This window comes from Vespa crabro, chromosome 5 (assembly GCF_910589235.1).
Source record: "Vespa crabro chromosome 5, iyVesCrab1.2, whole genome shotgun sequence".
Classification (NCBI taxonomy): Eukaryota; Metazoa; Arthropoda; class Insecta; order Hymenoptera; family Vespidae; genus Vespa; species Vespa crabro.
In genome coordinates, this window is record NC_060959.1 from 11378177 (window position 1) to 11401779 (window position 23603).

The 23603-nt window shown below is 39.6% G+C and overlaps 1 protein-coding gene across 2 annotated transcripts in view; it reads right to left on the reverse strand.

Annotated features, from left to right (window-relative positions):
* Positions 1 to 23603, reverse strand: part of LOC124424490 (dual specificity tyrosine-phosphorylation-regulated kinase mbk-2-like) — a 123961-nt gene that overhangs the window by 16013 nt on the left and 84345 nt on the right. For both annotated transcript variants that reach the window (XM_046963623.1, XM_046963622.1), the window contains one exon: positions 9755 to 9910. In XM_046963623.1, the coding sequence (XP_046819579.1) occupies positions 9755 to 9910 (156 nt within the window). The remainder of the gene's footprint in view (positions 1 to 9754; positions 9911 to 23603) is intronic.

The following is a 23603-nucleotide window of genomic DNA, read 5'->3' on the forward strand; positions in this document are numbered from 1 at the left end:
GAACACGTAAAAAGAAATAGAGAAAGAGGAGAGAGAGAGAGAGAGAGAGATTTGATAGAAAATACGACTAGCTCAGCGCTTTTTATTCGAGCCTCGTGCGTACCAACAGTTTAGAGTAATAAACTGGTTTCAAAGTTCCGGTTTCCCATCTTTCTTCGTCTTACCTAGCTGGAGCAGCAACTCGGGCAGCCTTAATAAGGCAATGAAACCTTTATTACGCGTACTTGGAACGAGACCCCGCGTCTCGAACTCTATTTCTATTTCTCTCTCTATCTCTATTTCTTTGCTAAATTCCGATAGACGTTAAGTACTCCGTTTTAATCACCTATGGTGCTCGTGCTAGGTGCTAGGCACTCGCGTTGGGTGCTTGGAATCTCGTAACTTTGTCAAATGAAGTCTTTGCTCTCGATAAGAAACGGTTTACATCGTTTTCACACACGTTGCTATTTGGAACGTATTAATATCGTGGATCTAGCAAAATGTGATTTATACTCGATACCTATCGTCTCTACTACTCAAGGTTTATATCTTATATCCATATATATATATATATATATATATATATATATATATATATATATATACACGTATATAAAATATTGGTTGGTATGAATTTATGGAAAAAAAAAAAAATAAAGAAAAAATTAAAATCGACTTCGTACAAGAAAGATTAAATGTCAGAAATTCTAGGGACGACGAAACTACTCCCATTTTCATAAGATAAGAGTTGTCTTATCGTAACATTTTATATATAGTCGTACGCACGCTCGCTCCAAGTGACATATAGGAAAGATAGGAAAGAGCACCACCAGCTGCTAGAATTTTTTAATGGTAAACTCGACGACGGTATTATTTTATAATTTTTTTTTCAACGCTCGTCCGATAGGGAGGACAATGGAAAACTGGAAAGACAATCGAACGTCAAGCCCATAGAAACCTTTCATTGCCAAACAGCTTCTACGTATTGAAATTCAATCGTACCGCCGGCATCCGAGATGCCTTTGTCGTTCACGTCGTAGGCCGCGCCAACACAATTTCCGTTTAGGAGGGAGAATTCGAATGCTTCGAGAGATTCGTCTCTCTCCTACCCCCTTTCTCTTTCCATGATCCTTCGCAGCAACCCTCCAATTCTTCGTCCGAGCCGAGTGACTAATTATCCCTTCGTATTCCTCCTATAATAATCCGTCGCAGTGACAGTCTTTACCTGTCAATCCATTAAATAATTCACTAAAATATTAATGTCCCTATTGTATTACGTTATTATATTTAGTTATTTAAATAATGCATATAATTTCTCTTCTCCTTCGATCGAATACATTTTTCATATTTTTCCTGCGAGAGACACAATGGTAGAGAAAGAATAACGGAAAACATATTTCTTCGTTTCCTTTCTTACGGCAACTTTGAACGTGGATGGACATCACTGAATGTACAACCGGATGCTAGGCGCGATCTCACGAAGGAAAAGTCGTACACGTGTTTTCTGTACGCGTGCTTCGAAACATTTCTTTACTATCTTTCGAGAAAGAAATAAAGAGAAAGAGAGAAATGCATAAACCAAGTACGAAACTTTCTTCCTTGCATATCGATTCACCTTATATTTTTCGAGAGAGACAGGCAGAGGACAGATCGATGTTCTCCGCCTACGATTAAGGAGGAGGACTTGTACCACATCCAGAAGATTTTCCGAGATAGACAAAAGCCTATACTCTCCTATATATATATGTATACTGTGTATATATATATATATATATATATATATATATATATATATAGGAGAGTAAAAAAGAGATCTTCGATAAGACATCCTAAGTGTTCCTTTTTCTTTCCCGTCGACTCCTTCGAAACTAGCCTTCCTCATTCGGACAAGTAAATACATATGCATGTATTCGTACATAGTTTTATTTATTCATTTCAGTGACCAAATCGACGGAATCGAGATAAAATATGTATTTGACGTGGGTCGAAAATAAAATATATGTAGACCTGACGTGCGATTAGCTAGTAATTCATGTCTCAGAGGGAGGAATATCTAAATTCTATAAAAGTGGCGCAGGAGAAAGAAAAAGATTTATAGATTTTCACGAAGGATTATAAATCCATACTGATTTGTTACCTTGACACGCGGTAACGAGGCGACGGCGTTCACTCCAGAAGCCGGAAAACGTTAATCGTCCTGTCATTTTGCAACGATGCAACGACAACAGCATCTTCGAGATAGGTGAATCGTTTGAAAGTATCGTAAACGTTTATGGCTTCTCTTTTTTTTTTTGTCTTTTTTTTTTCTCTATAGAGAAACGGCTAGTATGAATGGGAGAGGTCGCAAGAAAATAATGTCTCCGTTTGCGTCGATCGATCGATCGATCGATCCAACCAACGAACGAACGAACGATCAGAGTCGAACGGAGAAAAAGCTAATGAAATCGGTCGTTGGAAGAAGACTGGAGCGAGTTAGAAGTGTCAACAAGTCGCTCGGAGAATTTTAATCGCATTACTACCAACCGTTTCTATATCTTTAAATAGCAAGAGAACTTTACGGAGCTCAAGGAACGCTCGTAAAAGTATTCCTCGCGACTATAATGATCGTTAAGGTGAACGGCGATGCTAATACGAGATCGATCATCGATCGAATGCGATGAAAAATTGTTGCTGGATATTTCTTTTTCTTTTTTTTTTTCCTTTTCCCCTCTCCCGTTAAATTTCCAAGCACGCACGCGTCGCAACGATTGTTTAAGATCCAATCGTTGATTCTTTCTTTCTCTTGCTAATTGTGATGATTCCAACGTAATGATACATCACGAGGAATGCTCGTATCGATTATGCGGTATAGCGCGCGTCGCATTGGAAAAAGAAAAGAAAAAAAGAAAAAAAAAAATAATAAATAAATAAATAAATCGAGCAAGTCCATTTGTAAGTGAGATTAAGCTTTTATGTCGAGTAAATGCGAATGTTTGATAAATTGATTAACTCGAGGTAACGTGAGAATGAGGGAGAATGGTGATCGTACGTATTTCGATATCTCCCTCTTTTTACGAAACTACATAGTATATATATATATATATATATATATATACTGGTTTCGACGTCCGACCGATATTAGCCTCTTACTACTCGAAACGGACTAGCAAGTATTCTCCGATTAAATACGAATGAACGAATAAGTTATTAGCCCTTAGGTACTTCCATCTTTTAACAAGGAGTCTCCAGGCAACGATTGGACGTCGTGGACGTCCTTTGTGACGCGATTGACGTCTTACGACAAGGTTGAAATTCCAGACGCGTTAAGAATTAATGATCGCGTCTTCTGAAAGAAGCACGAAACGAAACGAAGAGAAAAGAGAGGGGGAGAGAGAGAGAGAGAGAGAAAGGAGAGAAAGAAGAAAAAAAAAAAACGCGTGCATACGCTTATCGCCGGGAATTTCGTATGCATCGAGTGAAATATGGAAATGCATACTATATTGTTTGGCGTCGTGCTTGTATGTGCTACCGGAAGTCACGTGGTGCGTTGCAGCTTGCGCGCGCACAGCCCACAGGAAGTAACGTCGATACGAACCAACGTCAACAGTCCCATTATGTAAGAAAAAGAAAAAAGCGAAGGAAAAGAAATGTGTGAGAGCGAGAGGGAAGCTTTAATAGCGATGTTCTTATCCAACTGTACGATCAGCATCGACGAATCATCGGTACGGTTCCATTAACCCTCTGATCCCTTCCAAGGTAACGGGATATGCATGACCCCAGGGGCGTTTTCTTTAACGATATACCTACCTCGGAACGAAATTAATACGCGAGCATGCCACACTAGGTTCATATTATAAAGAGAAGAGGAAGGAGGATGGTCGAAGGAAAAGGACTGTCACGAGGAGGCAGATGAAATTATGAAGTTTGATAGGGAAGCTGACTCGACTATTTCCTAAGGAGTTTGAAGTAAATCGAAATAGACGGGTACTTTGTCGAGGAAGTTCGAAGAAACCTTTCAAAGTAATCGTTTTGTACTACAATTTCATATTTCTTTATCCATCCTGCTTTCATTTGGAATTAATCGGAGAACCGAAGTACGTAGTTAACCTTTCTCTCTCTCTCTCTCTCTCTCTCTCTCTCTCTCTCTCTCTCTCGAATATCCTTCCTGCTTATCGAGAATTTTGAAAAATTCCCTAAACGCGAGTTTTTCCTCCCGCGCGAAATGAACGAACGCGCTCGTTTGAACTCATTGATAGGCGAAACCGGTTATTTTTTAAGCCGGTCGTAACTCGCCACGGTTCATTGTCCTCTTGTCTCGTCTCGGCCACATAACAACGTACGTACACGTACACGTACATATGTGCGTATGTATATGTAAAACTACTAAAAGGGTAATTGCGTCTCATAAGCAGAGAGTAGAAGTAGACGCGAGATCTTAATAACGTTTCGATATCGATACGAAAGAAAATAGCCGTACTATCGATCGTTTTATCGTACTTTTCATTCTCTCCGAAAACAATCGAGATTATCAAACGAACCTTGCAAACCTACGACTTTGCGACTTTCTAACGTTACGCAAGAAATTAATGCGAATGAACGTAATCGATAGCCCGTCGCGTACGATGACTCTAATCGACTCCATCGTCTCTCTGTTATATTCTCATTGAAATTCATCTCGGTTAAATGCCATGCAACTTTTTTCCCTATAATAAAGATTTCATATCTAACGTTGAAGAAAATCAATGATAGCTTCATAAATCTATCTGTTAAAATTAAACAAACAACATTAAGATTCGATGAAAGATCGATTATGATGTTTCGAAAGAAATTTAAGAGTTATGAAATTACATAGCTATTATCATTTAATATAAAAGAAATAGCAACATTTGGAAATTTGAAAAAAGCTTTTACCGATAGAAGTCTAAAGAATTGTAATTAATTCAAATGCCCAGCTATTGGAGAATGATAATTACTCGATTGCATTTGTGCTTGTTTCTGACATCCGATATTTAATTATCGACTATGCTTCTTATCCTTAGTTGGCTCGTTAACGAAAGAACTCAAATCTCGGAGAGTTAAAGAAGAGAGAATAGAAGTGGAGAGAAGAGAAAAGAAGAGGGCTCGTTAATGCGCGCGTCGGTACGCGAGGGAGAGACACACTTAAGTAGAAAAAGAGTACGCGGAGCACATAGACGTATTTTCTACTAGTTAGACGTATGTACCTACAGAGATATAATGGCGGTCTCACAACGGCAGTCTTGTAATCGAAAGAAGAAATGAATATCTCCATTAGTGCATGGCCATAGTCAGGGACCCACATATGCACGAGCGCATAAAGTCAAAGTGCGTATGGAGTTATAACGGTAAAAGGATGCTCGTGTTTGTGTTTATATATTTCCTACATATATCTATCATAATACATCCGTACACACACACACACACACATACGGTTATATTACAAAGCTTTGAAAAAAAAAAAAAAAAAGGAAAAATCAACAGCCAGTATATATTCTTGATCGTCAAAGAGTTTCGCCTTCGAAGATCGAACGAACGGGAACCCCGTCAATAACTAATCGCGTGTATTTTAACTCGCCGTGTTACGTTCGCACGCTCAAACTCTATTGGCGGTGGGTAGATATTCACAATCAGAGATAAGTAACTTAGAAAGCTCTTGTTAATCTAACTAGCGCTCGTCTAGTTACTTCTTACTAGTGTCTTTCGTTTTGAAGGAATTATTGAGGAAAGCTTGGATACGTTCTGTATGCCCGGTTATACTTCTTTGATCTCCGATCGATCGTGACATAGATCTCGGAGGAAAAAAAGTTGAAATAAAAAAATAAAAAGTATGTAAATCGCTAACGATTTCAACTTATCTTTCAACGTGATCGATCGTGCCTCGTGATCGAAAGAAAAATACTGATGTCTTTTTATTCTTATGATAAAAATAAAAACCAGTGAAGAAGAGAAATAATAATAATAATAAGAAGAAGAAGAAGAAGAAACGTTGAATCGAAAGGATCGTTTTAACAGTTAGAAGGCGCTATCACAAGGCGGAACAGCACGAGAATTATGTTTCTTTCATCTAGGATCGTTAACGTCGGCCCATCCCACAGGTAGAGTATTTATATTATTGCGAAATGCGAGATACAATGTCAAGCGATCGAGTTACAGTGTCAGACTGTTGTCGTGTCAGCATTAACAGCGACACAAATGCGAGTGTTAACCAGCTTCTTTCTTCTTTTCGAATCTTCCTGTGGTCTCTCTCGTGACGTTGATATCAAAAGACGCAACAGCTTCCGTATCAAGTGTTCTTTTTTTCTTTCTTATTAATGTCGCATCGACTATACTCGCGCAGACATTTCGTAAATATTCTGTGACTTATTTACATTTCATTTTTCAATTCTTTATTTCACTCGATACGATAAAATGTCGTTCGAGATCGACAATTATCTTGAAATAAAGATATTCGTACGATATAGCCTAGAGAAATTTCCAATATTCTTATCGTATTTTTTTGAGAAATTAATATTTTACGTAAAAAAAAAAAAAAAAAAGATAAAGTATATTTATGAGGAACGGAAATAATTGAATTTTCCTTTAACGATGCGACGACATCGTGAAAGTTCCAATCGTAACTCGATCGAAAGATAAAGAACGAAACTCGAGTTTCGTACGAGCAACTCGATCTACTCGTGCTCGATCGATCGACCGTGATAACGAGCATTAAAGATACGACGAATTAGGAGGAAACTCTTTAAATTGTATATAATACACGTTGTTGAGCGAGATGCAACTTTTGCACTTTTTACCGAGCAAGCAATTATTTCGAAATGGTAAGCAAAATTTTCCTCGTTAGTCAGGGTATAAAGCTTAATATTGTAAGCAAGCTCGATTATCGGTCAAGCGTTTATCGTCTTCGACCGACTTACATTGAATTCGGAAAGGAAGTTTAATAAACTCGTGGCTCGTTTGATAACAATCGTCCCGATGATGATGAAAGCCGAGTGTTCGTAAAGTAAAAACGAAAGAAAAATTTGTAAACTGAAAACTTGCCGATATCGATGCGAAATACATCAATTCGAGAAACTACCTATAATTTATTGTATCATTCTAAAACGTATGATTCTAATACTATGTAATACGTGTGTGTAAATTCATGAAACGAATGTTTAACAATCAAAAAAATGTCACCTTCGATCTTACTAGTATAGAATTTACTACAAGTGCACATATAGTTTTACTGAAGGATAAGAAATTTGAAAAAAAAAAAAAGAATAGAAAAAACGAAACATTCACGTTGGATCGTGAGTTTCTTGCGGCCAGAAACGAAGCAGGATACTCGCGTAATGAGAGGAGCGTGCAAGGCGCAAATATCATTGTTAGTTTACGTAAGCAAAACTTCTTGTTGCTATCTCCTCGAGTAAGAATCACGGAATGAACAAAAGAGAATCGTATGTCCGATCGATCCGACGTTTCAAGGAGACGGCGACAACGACGACTTTCCGATTAGTAACTCGCAGAAACGTTCGTGGATCATCGTTCCCTTATCTTCGTTGCTTTGAAAAGCTACGAGACTTCGAGTCAGAGAAATCGCATTTATGAGTCACGATCGGGTTTCTCGAAAAGTCCCACCAACGGAAATAGTCAGTTTATCCGGTTTCCGTATAAAATAATCTCATTTCGATCGTTTTTCCTACTAAAGATTTTACGTATTCAAGATTAGATTAGAAACATCATTTTAATTCGAATCATTGGATACACCTACCTAGCTTCTCTTCCTTATATCGTTCATCTTGCGAGCGAATATATCGAGCGAATCCTAACGATTATCATTGAACAGAACTAATTAATAGTTATTGTAGAATACATTTACATTAGAACTATTTTATCTAGCATTTTATTTTATCTTTAATAAATGAGAAAGAAAAAAAGAAAAAAAAAGAAAGAAAGATTTGACCAAAAATCTGAGAATTAAAAGATAAAATGTCGATTAAAAGCCAGACGATCGACCCACTTCTTTTCCCCTTCGTTATCTACGTATGTATATAAATGATAATAAACACCGGTCGGTTTGCCAATAACGATAACGAGATAGCTGCCACCGGAACGATTGGCCTTTCCCCTGAAATCATGTAATAGGTTCGACCGTACGACCATTTGTTAGCCACTTGTATTTCTTATCAATGTATCTCACATTATTTAAAAAAAAAAAAAAAAAAAAACTTTTCACTCTCAATTTCGACTAAGCTTTACGAAATGACGATGACACGATTCAGAAATGATAGAGAAAATTTTCGTAATACCGCATCAACGCGCGATTTGCATGTAACGTAACGCTATAAGAGAATTTCCTATATCATTGTTATTGTTGTTGTTACGTTATATTGTAGTACGATATATATACAGTAAGCATCGAGAACTTGAAACAAAAGGAGCAGAAAGCGAGCGCGAGCGAGTACCACGAGAGAGGACTTTCGCGGAACGGACGGTCGTTGTTGCGCAAGCTGCAACAATTAGGTGCAAATCCCGCAAAGAAACTTTCTAAATTCACGTATGAATTAGCTCGGAGAAGTCCGATAAACCGCACGTACGAGCTAAGTCGGTTGTCTACGTTGCCCGGTACTGTGAGGTACACGGGATGGATGAATATTTACCCACGTAATACATACGTAGAGGTAAATGCAATATGCCGTTGTGGGCAAGCTTCTGTATATTTCTTTACGTACACGTTTCCACATATGTTCGTGTATGAGAGGTTCACGTGGATTGGTGTGTGTTCCACGTACCAGGTGATGCCTGAAAATTGCACGTTGCAAAAAGGCTCGAGTATAGTTGTTATGCAACGACCACGGGTCGAGCATATAACGAAATTCGATCGTCCCTGCCGCATAATAACTTTGAGAAAAGAAGAGGGAGGGAGAAAGATATTAAAGAGACAAATCATAATGACGTGGTGACTCCACGCGATCCTAGCTCCTTCTTTCTCTTCCTCTTCTTCTTCTTCTTCTTCCTCTTCTTTCTCTCTTTTTTTCTACGGAGAAACCATAGCCGCGTGCTCGAGGTCGTAACCACCGAGGAAGAAGTAATTATCGGGTGAACGAATTTGTCAGGGAAAAGAAATACGTGGATATATATCGCTGATATTTATGACTGGACAAGCTCGAAGGACGAACTTGCTTCTTTTTTGGCATCATTTTTTTTTTTCTTCCCTTCTTTCCTTCTTCCTCAATGAATCATCAGCGGTACGAAAGAAACGTTTCTAAGGATAGATTAAAAAAGCGCGATTCCTTTAACAACGATTATATACTTGTGAATATCCTTTTGTCGAGGGAAAGATTCATTTTAAAATTATGATAAAACGAAATAACTTATGAACTTGTAGAGTTCGTGTATGAGAGAGTGCATGCGCTAGATAACATTTACACGCAACTACTGACACGCGTATGTCTTTTATTAATATGTATATAATATACATAGACGATTGGAAAAAAAAAAGGAAAAAAAAAAAATGAAAAATAAAAGCTAAAAAAGAAAAAAAAAAGAAAAAAAAAAAGAAAGAAAGAAAACAACAAAAAAGGAGCTGGATAGTCCGACCTCGTTCCAATACATCGTGAAGGCGAATAAGCGTTGCGTCGGTGATAAATTAACATGGAGAACCGGTTAATTATCGAAAGTCTCTTATCAGAATTCAGAGTACGTGGCCGGCAGCTTTCTTGTCCAAGGATGATGTATCGCGATCGGTTTGAACACAATCGCCTCTGGCTCTTACAAAATTCTCTCTAGTCTCGTTTCTTACCTCGTGAGATACCGGATTGTTCTTATTTCGAGTGGCGTTGGATGTATTATTAATGGAGGAGAGCGTGGTGAGGGTTGCCGTGCCGACACCTCCGACCGTCTTTCCACTGACCTTGGTACCAGCACCGTCGACATCTTTGTGCAGCGTTCCGGGACTCTGCAACATATGAAATATGGACTCGTTAATTTTGATCCCCCCCCCGATGTATCTCAGCGTCATTTCTAAAGCTCGCTCTTCTCTTCTCTTCTCGAGGCCCGAAAGCTTTTTAACCTTTCAACTATGGAGTCTTTCAATCGCGAACTACTACTCTCGACGTTAATTCTTATCAATAACAATGTTTTCCCTTCTTCGATACAAATCCTTTTTTTTTTTTTTTTTTTTCTTTCATCCTTTTCTTTTATATTTTTCTTCTATATCGAGCAGAAGTAGTAACGTATATGATCTCCATAGGAACACACAGGCCAAAGGTCGAATCGAAAGGAAACACTTTCACGCGATAAATAACGCGAAAACAATGAATGCAAATGAGCCATGTGACGGGCGATCTGTCGGTGCATTTTCAAAACAATGTTCGACTAATTAATGATCGCCTTAAGCCCGTTAAGAACGACAACGGTTCATGGACGTTATTGGAGATTTCACGAGGAGAAGAATGCTGTATACTACCGTGGCCGCGTATACCAACTATACGAATGAATAAAACTTTATCTCTATTCTGTAAATGATATTGCACTTTTACGAGCGATTAAAACGGAACACGGATACGTTATTTTTAGAAGAGAATGAACGAACGATAAAATATAAAGGAAAAGAAATTATAAAAAAAAAATTATACGGATAATATTAAGAATAGAAAACAGTAAATCTTTGCAAGCGTATTTATCCGTTTAGCGATTTAATTTGGAACGAAAACACAGGTGTGTCCGGAAACCATAGGGCAATGTCCGGGACGGTCGTTCGTTCTACGACCGTCAACATTGTCAATGTCAAATCGTTCGGCCGTTTCTCCGTCCCGTTAAATCGTATAGGTCAACGTACGTTTACAAAACGTACACACACACACACACACACACACATATATATATATATATATATATATATATATATATATCGCAAATCGGTTTCATTGAAGTCTTTTACGAGCGAAACCGTTTTCACAAACGTTCCTTATATATATATATATATATACAAAGAAGGAGGAGATTGTCGCGAGATATTTAAACGATGATAGTCTACAAAGACGCCAAGTATATCACAACGAGATCGAATCGAAGATTCGAATGAACCATTAAAAGGAGCGTTAAAAGAAGCTCCGTTAGGACAGTCACCGGGACAATGGAGTCGTGAAAGAATAGCGACGAAAGAAAGCCATGGGGGCTCACCCCTTCCTCTCTCTCTTAATGATCTCCGATCGATGTTCATGCCCCTACGAACCTTGTAGATCACTTTCACGAGCCATTGTCTTCGTACGAACTCACGATTACTTCTTAATTAAAAATATATCGTTCTCTTTCTCTTTCCCCGTTTTCCAACGGTGTCTTAATTATTGAAGAAATAATGAAGTATGCGCGTAGTCATGTTTCTTTTTTAGGTCAAACCGAGCACGTGATTCAGAGCGACGTTTCTGTGCAAACTGCAAGGTTGTTCCCGTTAAGTTTGCAAGAAACGTAAAGTGTGCTACGTGATCACGAATCGCTAGTTAGAAACGTATACGTTTTTTGTCGAAACTCGGAGGGACAAAGAGAGAGAGAGAAAGAGAGAGAGAGAGAGAGAGGTTTTATTCGCAACCACAACGATTTCGAAACGATTTTTGTCATTTCATATGACGAAGCGATAAAGAAAGAAAACTGTGAACGCAAGACGATCGATCTCAAATACCTAAAGTATGTTAAGATACAAAGAATTATGAAATAATTCGCTCGGTAGCGAAACCATGTCGAGTTTCATCGAAGTAAATCCTTAGGAATCCTTGACGTCCCACGCTTCCTCCTAAACCAAACACGTGCTTCGGTAAATTTCTCTAGAGAAAAAGCTGAAAGTAGAATAGGGTAAATCCTCCCTAGAAAGAAGATATCGAGAACTTTCAAATTTTCGACCTGGAAAATTCAAGAGAAACTGACACATGGTTGGAGCCTACTAGAGAGAGAAGAGGTTTGGACAGATGCCGTTGGACAAAGAAGAGAGATGGTCGGATAAAGAAGAAAAGAAAGAAAACAGGAAGAAGAAAAAGAACTGGCCTATAAATCGACGAGAATAGAGAAAGAAAGAGAAAGAATAAGAAAAGGAAAGCGAGACACCCACGGTCGAACTTCGAAGCCTATCATTATTCTCTTGACTAGGGTAGAGAGAGAGAGAGAGAGAGAGAGCTTAATCTCTTTTGGATTTCGCATCTTTTCTCCCAATTTCGTTTCTCTTTTATTTTTCTTTTTGTTTTTTTTTTCTTCTTGCTCCATCGAGACATCTGGCAGCACGCGTTAGTTTCTGATAGCAGGTGATCGGATTTTGCTTCTGCATCGCATGTACATGAAATCTCGCTGAAAGTGTGAGACGAGTTTATAAGGTAGGAATAGCCTGTTTGGTCTCTCGAAAACACGGTCGCAGGATATGCGTGCAGCTTAGCAGATGTATCTCGTTCTGACACCTGCCAACTTGCAGGAGCACACAAAGAATAGGCTTAGGACAGCAGCTGCTGACGCTCCTTCGCCCTTCTCACTCGGCAACTTCCTCGTCCCCTTCCCTCGGCCCGGTTACCTACACACTTTTTATCGGTCCTCCTTCTTTCCTCGTGATCGAGGTTGCAATTTCTCACGGGCGAAAGGGTATTTAAACTCTTTTTTCTTTCCTATTTTTTTTCTTTTCTTTTTTTTTCTTTTCCTTCGATTCGTCGAAATGTTTTATAGATCTTGTGAGAATTTTTTAATCGCTTTCTATACTCAAATGTACGATTGAGTTCTCGATAATAATCGAAGATAATTTATAAAACTTAACGTCCACTTTTTGTCGGTTTAAAGTAAGTAATATGTAAAAAAGAAGAAGAAGAAGAAGAAAAATAATTATCATCGTAAACGCCAACGCTCGAAACATTGAAATCGTTTCTTCGATTCCTCGAACGGAAATCAAAGAAAATTGCAAATACATTCTTGAGTCTAATCGTTCAATCAGTGAGGATAGTCGTTATAACGCTATGGGTGTCAGTTAGAAGGGAATTAAGTCAGCCGCATAGAACTCGACGACAAGTGTCTCAACAGTCACGACCACGATAAGCAGATAATTCTGAGATCGCTTTTCGCTTCCTGGAGATATAATGTACCTATTCTCTCGATCTTATATATCCTATATCAAGTTTTGTCATTTTAGATAACTTAGACGAGAAAAGGCGCGAAAATTGGTTCAAAGTTTCGTCATTCGCGAAGAGCTAACTATTAAAAGAAAAGATAGATTATTAATGAAGTAGAGCGATATTCGTTTCAACACGGCTACCTCGGAGTTTATATAATTGCCTGGCACAACTTCATTAAGGTACAGAATTTAAAAGTATATCTCTGTTACACCAGCTCGAATCGCGCGGGTATAGAAATAGAAACAGGTGTATTATAGGGAGACATTAATAATTTTATAGATATACAATAAAAAAATATGTAATCATTGTTCGAGAAAGAGAAGGTGCTTACATACTCGTCGAATAACGACGAGTAATCGTTGGAAGGAGTAATAAAAGAGGCGTCATAGAGTATCGTCATTTTTCGAATCTAGGCCACTTGTCAATTGTCTTATGAGCGAGCGCACCATCGTCACGAGGAACGCGTGTGACTTAACCACTGTTGATCGCAAGCCACATTATTAATTAATTACTGTTCCAATGTGAACGTACTCGTTCGTATTCAAAGTTATCGAGTCTCTCGATCGAATAATGATTGTCGAAAAGACGAATCGTTTTCTTATCGTCCAGACATTTTTCACATTCTTTTTCCTTTTTTCTCTTTAGGTTCGTTCAGAACGAGCTTACTAATTTGGTAAAGCTCATAGGCGTCGCAACAAATTCATTCCAAGAACAACGACTATTTCTTATATATTTACAAACGATGGTTTCTTGGCCGGATATGCTGGTGTATTGCATATTGACCGCGAAAAATGCAAGAGGATGGAAATAAAAAGAGTCGAAATCGATTTGCACTCGCTCTCTCGCTAAGCAATTACTCGTTTCCCTGAAAGCTGGTAAAAGTTTCGATGCGCAGCTACATCCTCGAACGAGTAATAGCAGCCGGTTGTGAAGAACCAATGAACCAGCCACCTTTTACCATGGACCTACGCAAACGTGTCCGCTCAGCTAGCTACTTATATACAATGATTTTCTCTAGTCTCGTCTCGGCGTTTTCACGAATACCAAATTAGTTCTTGATCGTCGATCAAAAGAGAAAAAAAAGAAAACCTTCTTGGCGAATCTAACCCAGCTAAAAACTCGCAACCTCCTTACAACGAAATGAGAAACGTATTAGAGGATGGATCGATCGATCGATCGATTCTCATTATTCGAGGTTTGATCGAAAGAACACAGGTTTCTCTTCATGACCATTGAACAATTTCTAAGAATCTTACAAAATGGATCATCGTTTCGATCTTTCCACGAAATAGACATTTATTATCCGTGTGTCTCGCCGTTCTTATTTTCAATATAACAATCGCAACTTTTTTCGAGATATATCTACAGCCTGAAATTATTTTGTAAACTTTCCTGGAAAGGACTTCACCTAGAAATCCAAATAGAGGGGATAAACCCACTTTTCCATTTCCAAAGGAAGTACTCGTACAAAGTACGAACGTATAAGAGGAAAAAGTGTGGAGAAGAAAACTCGTCTCGAATCTAGATTTTTAGAGCCTCCTATCCTATATATCGACGTACATTTTCCCGTAACTTCCTCGTGAAGCAATAGCTCGATGACTAGGTACTTAACTCGTAATGATTCTTTTCTATTCCACTCCTACCAACTCGTCTCTCTCTGTCCCTCTCTCGCTCACTATGGATCGGTCAACAATGGGTCCGTTGGCGTTGGTGACGGAGGAGTATGGATAAAAAGAGAAAACGAGAAAGAGAGGAGTGGCAGTTGCCGAAGAAGGGTTGCAAGGATCCTGAGAGACAATACGGGATGCAAGCGGAGGACGGATGGATCGTCGATGCGCCTCTACGAGATGGAGAAAAGGGAGAAGGGAAAAAGGTTCGATCGTGCTCAAGCGCGACTTTCCTCTTAGAAAACGAGAGAAAAATGACGAGTAAGAATGGAACTCGAGAGGAGCTTTTTAGTTCGCATAAGCTTGTACACATAGGAATTAATGTTGATTTCAGTGACTTTTGAATGACTACGAGTGTAAATAACTTTCTTCTCCTCGTTTTTCTTTTCTCTCTATATTTTCTTTTTTTTTCTTTTTCTTTCAGATTCTTTCTCTGTTAGATCGATGCTCCAAAGGTCGATGAATTTTGTATTTTTATGAAATAAGATGATATTTTAAATTCGACTTGAGATGCGAAGGATCTTCTCTCTTTGTAAGGCGCAAGTTTATATCTTCTCGTCGCAAAGGAGAGAGAGAGAGAGAGAGAGAGAGAGAGAGAGAGAGAGAGAGAGAGAGACTTGACCTTCTTTCGATTATTGATCGAATATTATTAAGTCGATTTACCAGACGGTTCTCTATGCTCTTTGCTGATCTAACATTTCGTGGTTCTTCGGTGTCGCTTTCTAAAAAAAAAAACTCCTATATATATATTTTTATACGAGCAATATGATTTGTGGTTTATAAATTTTCATTGAATTAATTATTAATAAATATTTATCGATTATTTGTGAAAGATTTGGAAAGTTTTAAAGTTTTGTCAAAGTTTAAGAACATGGAGTACCAGTCCACGTTTCGAAGGTCGAAAGGAAAATATTCTAATCTCAGACGAATGGGAGAGAAAGAGAGATAATGATACACGTTTTTACAAAGAGTAGATGGAAAGAATCGTATCTTATCTCGGCTGTCGTTTCTCCTCTCGTAGCTTGTGTACGAATGCGTACGTCTACACTGGCCGTAACGTAAATCTTTCGAGTATAAATAAAACGTTCTTTACAATTAAACGAACGCGACCGTTTTTGTTTATTTATTTACATGACTAAATTTGCTCGCTGGCACGTTAGAGGTCTCTCGAAAATTTTTTTCGATTGCGCCTGAGACTATAGAAGGAGAAGAGGGGGGAGGGGCGGAGAGATATTTTGCAACGACGAAAAACTTAAATAAGAGTAGGACGTTTTAAATTCCATTTGATTTCATTTCATTTACGTCCATAGTACATACCAAGGCTATTTTCCGATTGATTTATTCGAAATAACATTTTAACTCGAAAACTTTTATCGACTCGAACTATCTTCTTTACCCTACCTTTTCTCGTCCTCTTTTAAGAAAACGTAAAGAGGGAGAAGAAAGAAGCTTTCTTTCTCATTCGCTTTCATTTTCTCTGTTACTCTTGTAGAAACAGAATGGTTTTCCGATAGAAACGAAGTAACACAATCCCACCTATTCTTTATTTATTTCCGTCTTTGATATTTACTGGCTTGATCGATAGAAATCAGGCCTTGACCCTCGACGACATACTTTTAACCGCACCCTCTTTTTAAAGGCGCTCGACGTTTACTTTTCCGAGGTCGAAGGCTATTCGAAAATATTTAAAGAAGAGTGAATGTATATATTACGATATCAATAAAAAAATCTAGAATCGATCTTAACGAAAATCGATTTCCAATTTGTAAACTATTCAAGTATTAATCGTATAGCGGAAAGAACGATGGAACGAAGGGTGGAAGAAAAACTTTCTCGATCTCGTGTCGGAACAAACTCTCGCGAAACTAAAGACACTCGTCATCGCTTTCGAAAATTTCTCCCTTTCCATGGACGATGACAGGACGTTGACTAACTTGAACGAATTTCTCTCTCCCTGTTTCTCTAACTGCGTTCGTCGTTTATTACGACCGAGGTTTGGTAGATCGAGAAACGACAAGACGAACGCATATCGAACTTGTCTTATAGAGATACGACGACGTGGCTGGCTCTGTTGGCCCGTGAACATATAAGTGAAACAGAACTTTCACGGCCACGGGCCCACCGACCTGGTCACTTACTGGTACCGGCGGCCACCAGGTATATATCCAGGTACTCGCACGTACCTATTACATATATGGACGAGTATGTACGAGACGAGGACTCGACTACAAAAAAAACGAAGCAGCAAGGAGACGCTCGTTGCTTCGTTCTGTTGCTGTTGCTGCTCTTCTTCGAGAGGGCAGAGAATCGACGTATAAAAAGGAAACAGGTTATCGAATTAAAGCGATACCACTGGCTCGATAGCAGCCTCCGAGCTGTAATTTCTATCCCGAGGCCAATCTTCGAGGTTGGATACGTATTCGGCGAGGCAACGGTATTATACCACGAGACGCCGGCTTGGCCATGCCGCCCTCCGTTCTTTCGTTCCAACGAAAACGATCGGGCCACCGGCTCCCTCTCGATGCCTTCATTTCTCTTTTCTCTTTCTTTTCTCTGCTCTCTCTCTCTCTCTCTCTCTCTCTCTCTCTCTCTCTCTCGCTCGCTCGCTCGCTCTTCTCGTTTTCGAAAGGAAACGGGATCGAATTTAGTTCCCCGGTGAACCCTCCTTATACCCGAGGGTTATACAAAGAGATTTGAAAGGAAGATAGTACATATCGAATGGTTTTAAAGTTTCTTCGAAAAATTTCTGTGTTACTAAAATTTATTTCACTTGTAAAGAGAGATACCAGGAATATAAAGAAAATGATGAAAAAAGTGGGACGTTCTATATAAAAGAAAAAGAAAAGAAAAAAAGAAACAAAAATAAAGAAAGAAGAAGAAATATCGAGTAACTCTCGAGGAACTTCTCCGAAGCATTTTATCGATTCCACCGAAAGAGAGAAAGAGGGCCAGAGGACGAGAGGGGAGACGTCGAATAAGACCTACAAAGACTTCCTTCTTCGCGATATCGTAGAAAAGAACTCGTACGTATCTACGCACAGAGAGACATCTCAGAAGAGAGGCAGACACACTTTCCAACGTCGATCCATTTAATCTCACTCGAAACGACGCGTTGAATCTCGAAAGAAAGAGGGCCCGGTGATGCACGCGCGGCTTTTCTCGAACGCATATAACAACTCGCACGAGAGAGAAAGAGAGAGACAACTAACATACGGGTCTGCTGCATCCGTGTATCATGAGAGCGAGGGAAAAAAAATAAAAAAAGAGAGCGGGAGAATGAGAGAAAGAGATAGAGACTCGACCGGCAATGGAGACACGCACACGTGTCTCCGTCTCACTCTCCTAGAGCGTCCAATTTTTCGTCGACTCTTCCTCGAGGACCCTCGCGCGACTCTTTCTCCCTCCCTCTCCTTTTTTTAGCTCTCCCTCTCTTTCTATCCTCCCAACTGAAATCCACGGGTTACTGCACCCCTTTTATTTTTAGAATACGAACGATGCACGGGAGAGAGCAACGTACGAACGTACAACGTGGAATCGTCGTTTCCTAGGGCTTCGTCGTTGAAAGAAACGCGTTGTTCGAACGACGACGACGACGACGACGACGACGCCATGATATCCTTATCGACGTCAATTCGATCAACCCAGAGATATCGTTCCTAACGATTTTATTATTAGATGGCTTTACTTTTTACCCGTTCTATTTATTTAGGAAAAAGATAAAACTTAAAGGTATCCTTGATTCCAATAAAAATATCCGATTTTTCATGAAATACCAAAAGGGATTCTAAACCTTTCTGGGTTAAGAGAAATCGATGAAATAATACGTATTCTCGCGAGGGCTTAAACCGATATTCCGAAGGACACGAGAGACTATTTCCAACTCTCTTCGAATCACGGACTCGATGTTTCGATTTAACTTTGTAACAAAACACGTTATGTTTCCTCTTCCCGTTTCTTCAAGGCCACGACGTGTCGTTTTATCGTACGGATAAAACACACGTTTCTTCTCGACTCCTAATCGCACTATAATTTAGCTACAAGTCTCGTTGTTGAGTTACGCACTTGTGCGAAATAGTACGAGTCAGGCGAAGGTTAAGTTACGACCATTGCGATTTAATGACGCTTTTATACACACACACACACACACACACATATATATATACACACGTAAAGAACGATTTTAAACGATCACTCTAAAGATAAGACGATCTAATCGCATGGATCGAGAAAAAAAGATTTGATACTGCTGTAAACGGATAACCAAGTAAACGCTATCTCGAGATTTAAATGCCATGAGCATACCGTAGGCCCACGCCAAAGTCCCACGATGGTTTGCGATCAGCTGTTCGACGCGATTTTCCACGTCTCCAAACGACTCTCCTTAACGATCGCATCGTTGCGTTATTCCCCATCCTTTTTTTTTTCTTTCACATTCACGCTCGTAAAGAGATACCAGGAGAGCAACCTATCATCATTAGCTTACTGTTAATATCATTATGTTTACTCTTTCTCTCTCTCTCTCTCTCTCTCTCTCTCTCTGACTCATACGAACATACGTTTGAAAATCATAGAGAGACTATCTTTTCTTTCTTAACACGTTGTTTTCCTACTTCCATCGATCCACGCGCATATATATATATATATATATATATATATACATATAGCATATATCCGACTACGGACGGAACAATGAGCTCGTCACTTTTCTCGAATAGACTCCCATGCGGTTTTACAGCACGACGAGAAGTCTATTGTTCACCTTAGTCGATACCAAGCAAGTACCGTATGCGATCGGTCGGTCGGTCCACACTCAATATACATACATACTTAGACTTTTCCCTGTTGTTTCCGACACGCGTGCGCACGTGTGCGGCTTTGCGCATAAATGAGTTACCGCGTCGCGTAGCTGCTTAGCATTTGTCATAGAAAAGTAAAGAGAGACGCGTAGGTATATACACAGAAAAGTCCAACTTCTCCAACATCCCTTTCTTTTTATAACCATATTACGTTTCTTTCTTCTCTCGGCTCCATTTGCTCGTTCTTTCTCGACGATGTTTGATCATGATTAGGATGAGTCAACGATTTATCACAAAAATTACACTCTACAAAACTAACGTGTTCTCTCTTATATCCTGTTACTTCGTCGTCGTTGTCGTGTCTCCTATAACAACGTGCAATATCCAATGCGTTCGTGACTCTCTACGAGTAGTCGTCCGCTAACATAACTGGTATATCAAAGTAAAAGAAAAACTTGTAGGACACTCCGTGAGAAAGCGTAGTCACCGACTTACGCAATTTCAAAGTCTTGCATTAAACAAGAAGCGAAGAGAATGAAAGGAAAAAAGGAGGAATCTATCCCTGTCTCGACTACCAGAGGATGAAACATCGAATACCAAATGCGGAAGAAGATTCTCTCTCTCTCTCTCTCCCTCCCTCTCTTGGAGAATGAAGTAAGTTTGGATCGAAAGATGGTGAAGGAAAACAAAGGTCGTAAGAATAAAGAGAAAGAAAGATAAAAAGGAGAAGTGGGAAGGGTGTACATACAAGGTACCTACATAGCGATATCGCGTCTCCATTTATAAAACCGTTGGTATAGCTGGATTGGACGCGACAAACTCGACGAGAGAGTTTCTACATGGTCCGTACCGTTATGTTTGTGGCCCGGCTCTCTTTCTTTCTTTCTTTCTTTCTTTCTTTCTTTCTTTTCTCTCTTTCTTTTCTCTCTTTCTCCTTCTCCGTTGGAACACGCTTATTTCCTGATACACACCCAACAACTCCCTTTCTTTCGTATATATAAACAAACAAGTCTTTCCTCAAGTCGTGTCCCGACATTGAGAGAAAGAGAGAGGATAAAATTTTAACGAATAATATCTCTCAAGGATGAGAGAGATCGATTGATGTTTCTTCAATAATGACGCACGCACGCACACGCGCACACACATACACACAGAGAGAGAAACGCGCGCACGCTCGCCCGCACATATGTATACATGCAAAACAATACATATAATTCTCGCGAAAGTGGAACTCCGTTTGTGAAAATAAACGGGAAATCCGTAGGATACGATCCTTTTTTTCTTTCTTTCTTTCTTTCTTTCTTTTGCTCTCCTCTCTTTGCTGCGACATTGAAAGAGAAAGGATAAAATTATCTCGACGTTAAACGAGGACGAGATCTTAATGATGACGACGACGACTTGGAGGAACATTGTGTCGATCGATACGATAATAAATCAAAATTTTAGACGATGATAGAACACGTAATATATGCCTCGTCATTTTGATTTGAATGAATAGGAATTGACGTCGAGAGAAAAAGATAATGAAAATAATTAATAGATAATAGAAAGTGTTACTTTTGATACTCACTCCTCCATAAAGGGACTTTAATTTTACGTGATTAAGGGCTGGCACGTCGACCATCGAGCACTTGAGAAGAATCGTCGTCGTCTGGCTGGGCATTTTTCGGATCCCTTTTCACTGGTCACGCGTAATTCAACGCTCACGGGCAACGGCACGTCACTACGTTGATGTGATACGTCCATCGGTGTGTCACACGAGCCCGAAACTTTGATATTGCTTTCCTTTTATCTTTTTTATCTTTCTTTCCCTCTCTCCTCTCTCTCTCTCTCTCTCTCCTTTTTTCCTCTATTTTTTTTCTTTTTATATCGATCTAATATCTCTTTGCAATCTTAATCTCAACGAATCTCGATCGATCGTGCGAACGATGGGAGAGAAAGAGAGATAGATGTACGAACTCGATCCCTTTTCAAAGACACTAGAGATCGGATACGCTCTATCTTTCGTTCTTTGGCAGTATCGGTTGGCAGTGAAAGGTTGATAGTTAGTTAGGACAAAAAATAATTGACTATGAAAATTCGAAATTTTCTTTTTTACGAGATCAAGGATAAAGAAGATGTTGGACCAGGATTCATGATAGATCCACTTTTATCTTCTTCCTTTTTCCTTTCCTTTATCTTTCCTATATCCCGGCTGTTCTCTCTCTCTCTCTCTCTTTCTCTCTCAAAAGAGAGCCGCGACACACCGTGCACGAGTCCGCCTGGCTGCTTGACTGACTGACTGACTGACTGACTGCTTTTCACTCACTCACTCACAACACGAAAGGCCGAGTGGAATCGTAGGCACGTCCCTCCCTACTCCGACGCTATTCCCCACTACTCTAACTCAGGCTCACTCTCCTCCCTACCATTCGGCCAAGTGTGCTCGCACGCTTGTGCGTGAGACGAGGAGAAGAGACGATCAGAGAGGAAAGAAAGAAGGAAAGACGCGCGTGAGGTCGCGTGTATGAACGAAAGGGAGAGATATACAACGAGATGAAAGGGGGAGAGAGAGAGAGAGAGAGAGAAAATAAGACGAAGAAAGAGTGGCAGGTACGGCTGCACCGGTTGGTCTTCTTACACATTTCCATAAACGCGAATCTATAGACGTTTTTGTCCATGTGCGTGTGTAGGTACATGTTTCGTTTTACATGAACGAGAGAGAGAGAGAGAGAGAGAGAGAGGAGAAGACACGCAAGAACGCAAAGAGGTCTCTTTGTCGCGTTGTTCGCCAGGGAGAATTTCGACGAAAAGCCCGCACTTTTCGAAGGAACGTTTCGAAGGGGATACCAGCAACCTCGTTCTCTGTTGTTTTTTGTCGTCGAGGAGGGAAGGGGAATGCTCGTTAAGGGTTCATGGCTCGTCGACGACGTCCTGCGAGGGCAATACACGCTTCGATTACGAGTGCTCGTTGATCCTCTCTGATGTTCCCTTTTGAGATTCTCTTTTTAAAATTCCCGCCTTTTACCGCGACATATAAAGCGGGAATTTTAAAAAGCATAACAAAGAAAGAGAGAGACCGCGGGAGCTGTTGTCCTTTCGGATCGATCGAATGTAAATTTTTGTATTTTTGTAGAGGGGGTTGATATTCGATGGGAAAAAAATTCCTAAACCCGTGTAATAACGCTGTCCATTGGTACCGTATTGCGGTTTGCTGGATTAGAAACGATCGTAACTATATCGCTTTTAAGTTACGTCATCGAACTTGTTACCACGTTTACTTTTCCGAAAGAACCAACGAGTGGTAAATTTGCAAATTAGTCGAGAGCACGTTTCGTATACTCGAAAAGTTACCCTTTTTCTTTCATCCCTTTTATCTTTCCTTCTTGAAACCGCCGAAAGCGAACCCCTAGGTATTTCTTCGAGTAAGAAGAGTTCCGGAGTCCTCGACTTGGTTCGAAGAGAGAGAAAGAGATAATATATGTAGCTGTTTGCTCAGCGACTACGCTTATCGTGGAGCCGTATTAATTAATGGCAATATCATGCCATTCAACGAAAACTAAAAGTCGATGCGCGTACTTTTTTTTCTTCGAAATTCATTATGACAAGTACGGAGGTAGATCCTTCGCGGAATAAAATGTTTTATAAAAACGATAAAGAGAAAAACGTAACTAATCGCGTCGATCTCTTCTCAATGATTCTCCGCGATAACGTATACGATATCATCGACGCGATAGATAAATAAATAAAATAAAAGCTTTTCTTAATTAATAGACGACGAATTATTACTGAATGCAGGAAGCATTAAAATGGCAGTCGTAAAAATTTTCTTTGGCTACCCATGACCGCACGTTACGCCCTTTTGCTCGCTACATTTTATCGCTTCAAAGATCAATGTTTCTAAGTTATGCCACGCATTTGTATATATCGAAGGTGATCCGAGATAGGCGTTACCCAACGACCGCTTGCTATACGGAGAAAACCGCAGTACGTTCGACTAGGCTCCCTAGCAGATTCTTGTTACTCGACAGGTGACTAACTTTCCTCTTTTCGAACATGTGCTTTCC